Source organism: Musca vetustissima, unplaced genomic scaffold (genome assembly GCF_032173495.1).
Source record: "Musca vetustissima isolate MV318-11 ecotype Yass unplaced genomic scaffold, APGP_CSIRO_Mvet_v1 utg4859, whole genome shotgun sequence".
NCBI lineage: Eukaryota > Metazoa > Arthropoda > Insecta > Diptera > Muscidae > Musca > Musca vetustissima.
Genome location: NW_026881021.1, coordinates 129,152 through 136,275, shown reverse-complemented (window position 1 = coordinate 136,275; position 7,124 = coordinate 129,152). Strand labels below are relative to the sequence as shown.

Below are 7,124 nucleotides of genomic sequence, written 5' to 3'. Positions count from 1 at the left end.
TTGTTTTGAACGATGCAATTATTTATTTGGCTTAGAACAAATATGAGTTTGTGGCGATGCTATTTTTTCTGTTGCTGCCGAAATATAGGAAATATTTACAGTTTGGAGCAAATTTCATTTGTGAATTCAGAGCACTTGGCCTTGCCGCCCAAATCACCAGTCAAATATTTGCCCTCCTTGATGACGGCGAAACAGGCTTGTTCGATTTTATCGGCATGGGAGTTAAGTTCCATGTGTCTCAACATCATAACAGCAGACAACAACAAGGCAGTGGGGTTGGCCAAATCCTTGCCAGCAATATCGGGGGCAGTACCGTGAACCTGCAAGCAAAAGTAAAGATAGAATTAAAAGTTATACATCTACACCCCTAGATCGTTGAGTACTTACGGATTCGAAGAGGGCACCGTTAAGACCCATGTTGCCAGAGGGAGTCAAACCAAGACCACCAACCAAACCGGCACACATATCAGACAAAATGTCACCATACAAGTTAGGCATGACCTAAAAGTAAAAAATATAAAATTAATTTTTTTCTATTTAAAATTTGCCAATTATCAACTTACCAAAACATCATATTTGTTGGGATCTTGTACCATGTTCAAGCAAACGGTATCCAAATACTTTTCTTCGAATTGAATTTCGGGATAGTTATTGGCCATGTCACGAACACAGCGCAAGAACAAACCATCAGACATACGCCTAAGGGAAACATTAACAAAAAAAAACATTCGTTTTAGGGGTTTTAAAAATATTACCAAGATCTCAACTTACATAATGTTGGCCTTGTGGACAACGGTAACCTTCTTCCTGTTGTTATTCTTTGCATATTGGAAGGCATATTCGGCAACACGCTTTGAGGCCTCCTCGGTAATCAATTTAATACTTTGGACAACACCATCAACAATTTCGTGTTCAATGCCAGAGTATTCACCTTCAGTGTTCTCACGAATGGTAACAACATCGACATTATCGTACAATGTCTTGTAACCCTCCAAACTTCTGCAAGGCCGGACATTGGCGTACAAATTGAATTCTTTACGCAAGGCCAAATTCAAAGAGCGATGACCCTTGCCAACGGGTGTCATCAAGGGGCCCTTCAAACCGATTTTGTTTGTGTTCACGGAATCAATGGCAGCTTGAGGAATACCGAACATGCCATCGGGACCCTATAACAAAAACCAAGGGGTTATAAAGCTTTTTTTTGCAATAAAAAAACGGTTGCCTTACCCTGACGGGAGTCACATCAACGGCTTCCCATTCAATGGGTACATTGGCAGCGGTGAAAATCTTTTGCACAGCAGCAGAAATTTCAGGTCCAATACCATCACCAGGAATCAAAGTGACTTTGCGTACACCCGATGAATAGGAACGGCCACAGGCAGGGGTTGTGCTAACCTAAAAATAAAAAAATATCACGTTTTAATATTTTTAAAAATCTAAACAACTTGGAATCCATATTGAATTATGGATAAATTAAGCTTTAAATATTTGATGATTCAAAATGAAAATAAATGTGCCAGCAAAAAAAATCGGCAACAGGCTTGACGATGTGTACGGGACTCTCCAGGCTTCAAATAAAGATTTTTTTAGGAATATTTTTTCAAATTGGGCGTGTGTTCTAAGGTATTAGCACATATCATAACTCATGATAGGTGCTAATACTCGGAGAACAGGCCAGAGTGTCAATCTCGTATCTACCAAATAGTCCATGTTTATTGGACACAGAGTAGTGGTGCGCAGATTAGCCAAGACCTAGTGAAGTGAGACATCAAATTCGGCAGTAACCTTTCATAATTCCAACTGTAAACTACATCTCTTTCTTACCGAAAGAAGTCAATTATTGAGGCCTCAGCCTAGAAATTATAGGCTAGATATATTTTCATTTATTCAATTGTTTTCATATATTAGCTTCTGAGCATAAAGGGCCTAGTTCCAGCTTTCTTGAAGTAGATCTTACGGATTCTACCAATGCAGTAGCTAAAACCAATATCAATTAAATGTAAATCACTTCTAGAAAGCTCATTAACTATTTCATTCCTTATAAAGTCGCTGGAACCCGTATAACCGAACGCGGCGTATATCGCAAAGAGCTACATTGCAGTCACGAACTAATCTCGAAATTATAGTCTTCCACTTGATTGCCTTAAAGGCCGCTTGAGGGTCGCTTATTTTTAATTTGGTTAAATCCACTTTTTTATTGAGGTATTTATGGGTTTGTGTTTAATTTATTTCCAACATTGTTAAGTGGTATTAATTTTGTTTGTGGCTTTGTACCCTTTATCAAGTAAGAATATATAACGTAATATGTTTTGTGTATCAGAACCTAAAATGGACTTAAACCATTTTCAAAATAAACGACTCATATATTCACCGCTACCAAGACACTAACCCATATAGTTTTCTGACTAATTCGGCTGCCTTAATTTTTGCTAGAAATTCGACTTAAAGAACGCTGCAAAATTAGACTTAAAACAGTTTTTTGCCCAGTTATAAGGTCGAACGATAAATCCAGATGATTTCACCCGAGCTGTCAAAATGCTATCAATTTTTGAGTTAATCATATCGCACCTGAATCCTTGTTCCAGGTGAAAAAGTTCACTCGTTCTGGACTAGGAATTATTTGGCAAAAACTGAGAATTAGTGTATCCAGAGTGTAGGACAGCCACGCTCCTTTTTCGTTGAGTGCGCTGCACACCTAGTTTCTTGAAATCGAAGAGTGCTATGGAAAATTATGAACGACACAGAATTTTGAACACGGTTTATCCTAGACAAACTTTTTTCATTTACTCAGGGTTTACGCATACAACTCAGCTTAGGACAGAGAGGTAAACAAAGTGACAAGGGGGGAAAGATCGCAAAGAGCAGCAGTCACGTTGTGCCATGTTACATTCCACCAAACTGTCCGATGCTCAAATTTTGGCCAAACTCATTGAAGTATGAAAACTGGAAAATTTACAATACGACGAAGAAGGTTTGGAGGCTATTGTATTCACGGCACAAGGTGATATGCGTTAAGCATTGAATAATCTACAATCAACGGCACAGGATTTTGGTAAAATCACTGGACAGAGAGGTAAGAAAATTGACAACGCGGGGAGGAAATCCTAAAGAACAGCAGCAAAGTTGTTTAAAAAAGTTGAATGTGTAAACCCCGAGTTCAGGTTTCATACACAATTGTATACGGCTCTCAAAAACGATCATGCTTCGACTCGTTTCAATTAGTTTTCTTGAAAAATATAATTTTTGTACGCATATATTTTCAAAACCAACCGGCTAATCAAATGAAAAAAATTAAATATCAAAACAGCTGTTTCTTAAAAAAAGTGTTCAAAATTACTATTACAACTATTACACTACGCCCCCATTACCCACATGAGGGTTAAATGCACTATACCGGCTTTTATCGAGAACAGCAGAAGCGTAAATTATATTACTTAATTGAAATAATTACAATAGCACAATAACAATTGACAATGATAGCACATTGTTTTACATGCATAAATAACACAACAAACAGACACTTTGTGTGGATAATATCCATCAATTGGTTGCTGCCTTTAATTAAATGCAAATATGAGAAGACAAAAAATTACATAAGAGAAACGATCTAAAAAGAAACGACTAAAAGTAATAAAAAATATTCTAAAATATAAATGAAATTCGAATATCAAGAAAAGCCTTTCGAGAAATTTCATTATGATTCGAAATTGTGAAAAAAAAAGATGAAACCCAAAATACCACTTCCTTTTTTTTATTCTAACTAAAGAAGTTGAGGTTAAGAAATTTTTCTTAACAGAGGCAATATTGAAATTAAAAATTTGATAACTATTTCAAAAAAACAAATAAAGAAAACATTTGAATTGAATAAGAATTAGATTTTTAAACTAAAACACTAAAATCATCTTTGATTTGAAACATATTTGCTATTTTTTTTTCTCCTACCCCATATCAAAGTGTTATGTAAAAAATGTTGACAGCCACCGCAAGAAGTCGTCTCTTCGCCTTTGGCAAATAATTTGGCAAGACACTTCTTGCGTTTGCCTTATGTTTTTTTTTCCAATTGGAATTTGGGAGACAAGTCTCCTGTTAATACCTTTATACCACTCGAGGAGGGCAATGCATTTGTGTCCCGGGAAACATTAATTCCAATACTTTTTAACTAAAATTAAAGCGAAAAGTACAAAAATGATGTTGGATAGGATATACGTTACACACACACAAACAAACAGAAGAAATTATTGTTAACTTTTATCGGGGAAATGTATGTTCTGTAACATGTTTTATTTTGAACAAAACATGCATTTTTTTAAATTGTTGGTTAAGAATCTTACAATCTTTTGAATTAATCTTGCAGCCATGGTAGTTTGTTGATTTGATTTTGGGTTTATGCAATTTTCTTTCTAATCTTCACACACAAAACTTAACCGCACACACACGTCGGATTCCGTTGCCACACGATTGAACACTGACAGTTTGTGGGGGGGTTGTACATCAACGTAGTGATGGTATTGCGAAAAAAATACAACTCTGATTTGAGGGGTAGAATTGCCACACTACAATTGAATGACAATGAATATTAATTAATAAAGAAGAATAAATAAACAAGGAAAATTAAATAAAATAAATTAAAAACTTATTAATCAATCATATTTTTCTATTGATTATCAGCATTAACATTAATTGACAGCAAAAGCTAACAGCTGTTCTGCATGTGTGTGACAGTAGAGTGGCATCATTTGTTTCTATTTTGCCTCGTGGCAACACTATCAAGCCTTTTTGGCGCTACAAACAACAAAACTTTTTTTGCAGAAACAGCTTCCTAATTGCAATTTGTTTTGTTAGAACCCAAAAATGCCGGAAAGTGTGGAACTAACTGCCGAGGAAATTAAAAAACGCAATCTTCCATGGTAAGTAGCAATAACACAAACAAAAACATTTGCTTAATTGTTTTCTATCTAACTTTAAAGGATTGAGAAATACCGGCCTGTGAAGTTTGATGAAATCGTCGGCAATGAAGACACCGTTGCTAGACTATCCGTATTTGCCACACAAGGAAATGCTCCAAATATTATAATTGCTGTAAGTTAAAAAAGAAAAAAACAAATCCAATCACAAAAACATTCACAATAAATATTTCATATTTCTAGGGACCACCTGGTGTGGGTAAAACCACAACCATACAATGTTTGGCTCGCATTCTATTGGGTGACAGCTATAAAGAAGCTGTCCTGGAGTTAAATGCCTCCAATGAGCGTGGCATCGATGTGGTACGTAACAAAATCAAAATGTTTGCCCAACAAAAGGTAACGCTACCACGCGGACGCCATAAGATCATTATATTGGATGAGGCAGACAGTATGACTGAAGGTGCCCAACAGGCCCTTAGACGTACCATGGAAATTTACAGTAATACCACACGTTTTGCTTTGGCCTGTAATACAAGTGAGAAAATTATCGAACCCATCCAGTCACGTTGTGCCATGCTGCGTTTCACCAAACTGTCTGATGCTCAAATTTTGGCCAAACTCATCGAAGTATGTCAACGTGAAAATTTACAATACGACGAAGAGGGGTTGGAGGCTATTGTATTCACGGCACAGGGTGATATGCGTCAAGCATTGAATAATCTACAATCAACGGCACAGGGTTTTGGTAAAATCACTGGACCTAACGTCTTTAAGGTTTGCGATGAACCACATCCCATGCTAATACAAGATATGTTGCAGCATTGTGCTCAAAATGATATACACAAAGCCTATAAGATATTAGCCAAATTATGGCGTTTTGGTTATGCGGCCGAGGATATTATTGGTAATATATTTCGTGTATGTAAACGGCTAAATGTTGATGAACATATGAAATTAAATTTTATACGAGAAATTGGTGTAACACACATGAAGGTAGTAGATGGTCTCAATTCCCTCTTACAATTAACTAGTCTTCTGGCAAGATTATGTGAACTGTCTGAGGCGAACTATTAGATGTTCAAATATATATATGTTTAATAAAGAAAATTAATAAGAAAAAACAACTTTTTGGAAATTTTCTTTCAGAGAGTCTGTATCGGCTATCAGAAGGGGGTGGCTTTATAGACAAATTGAAGGGATTCTTTGTAGACGAATGAAAGGGAGTCTCTATAGACGACCGGGAGGGAGTCAATATACAACCGGAAGGGAGTTTTTATAGATGACCGAAAGTGAGTCTATATACGAATGGTAGGGAGTCTTTTGACAAACGAAAGTCAGTATAACAGATCATTCTTGTAAGAATGGAGTTTTTATTCACGAACAAAAGTGAGCCTTTCTAGATGGACGAATGATGTCTTTATAGAAAAACGGAAGTTTTTTAGATTAACGAAGGGTGTCTTTATAGACGAGTAGAAGGAAATATTTATAGGAGAAGGGAAGTAATTTATTATAAGCGAACGGAAAGGAATTCTTTATTGACAGAAGGGAGTATTTATAGCCAAAGAAAGGGAATTCTTTATATATGTGTGGATCTTGTCCAAACATTTACACAAGTAGTGTGTCCCTCATTACAACGTTATATATTTCTTACGGTCTACTCAAATGTTGTAGACACAATTATATATCCATTCCAGATTCTGCAAGAAAGTAAAATTTTTACTATGTAACAATTCTTTCTTTATGATATCGAAAAAAAATAGTAAAAACCTGGGCTACATCTCGGATTTGTCGAAAATATATTAGGTTGGGGAAAAAGAAATCCATTATTTTTGTCCTCAAAAAAGTTGATGAAATCGGAGAAATGATCGAAGTTGACCGGCATGTTGGCAGTCGTAATATCGCCCAGTAGCTAAAAATCAACCATAAAACTGTTTTAAATTTTTTACACAAAGCTGGATTCAAATAGAAGATCGATGTTTGGATGCCACACCAATTAACAGGAAAAAATAGCAGGGATCGAATTTCCATCTGCGAAGCCTTGGCCAAACGGAATGTGATAGAACCATTTCTTAAACGGATGGTGACTGGAGATAATAAATGAATCAAATACGATAACCCTGTGCGGAAACTAACACCTCAAATGATGGCCAAAGCAGGACTAACGGTCAGGAATGTTCTGCTATGCATTTGGTGGGACTGGAAGGACTTGCTTTCATA

General features: G+C 36.2%; 2 protein-coding genes across 3 annotated transcripts; one reads left to right on the top strand and one right to left on the bottom strand.

Annotated features, from left to right (window-relative positions):
* Window positions 1-4,472, bottom strand: LOC133327079 (probable isocitrate dehydrogenase [NAD] subunit alpha, mitochondrial). Of its 2 annotated transcripts, XM_061535654.1 has the most exons (7): window positions 4,332-4,407; window positions 4,094-4,159; window positions 1,228-1,395; window positions 772-1,166; window positions 564-699; window positions 388-501; window positions 1-320 (listed from the first exon to the last, which is right to left on the bottom strand). In XM_061535654.1, exons 1-7 carry the CDS (start codon window positions 4,356-4,358, stop codon window positions 96-98), a joined length of 1,131 nt encoding a protein of 376 aa, XP_061391638.1. In that variant the 5' UTR covers window positions 4,359-4,407; the 3' UTR covers window positions 1-95. The 2 variants fall into 2 exon arrangements, with proteins under 2 accessions (XP_061391638.1, XP_061391639.1); XM_061535655.1 differs by lacking the exon at window positions 4,094-4,159 and having other exon boundaries at window positions 4,332-4,472.
* A 379-nt stretch (window positions 4,473-4,851) lies between these two features.
* LOC133327091 (replication factor C subunit 2) lies at window positions 4,852-5,981 on the top strand. Its single transcript, XM_061535668.1, has 3 exons — window positions 4,852-4,907; window positions 4,968-5,079; window positions 5,148-5,981. The coding sequence occupies exons 1-3, from the start codon at window positions 4,852-4,854 to the stop codon at window positions 5,979-5,981; spliced, it is 1,002 nt and encodes a 333-aa protein (XP_061391652.1).
* The last annotated feature ends 1,143 nt before the right edge of the window (window positions 5,982-7,124 follow it).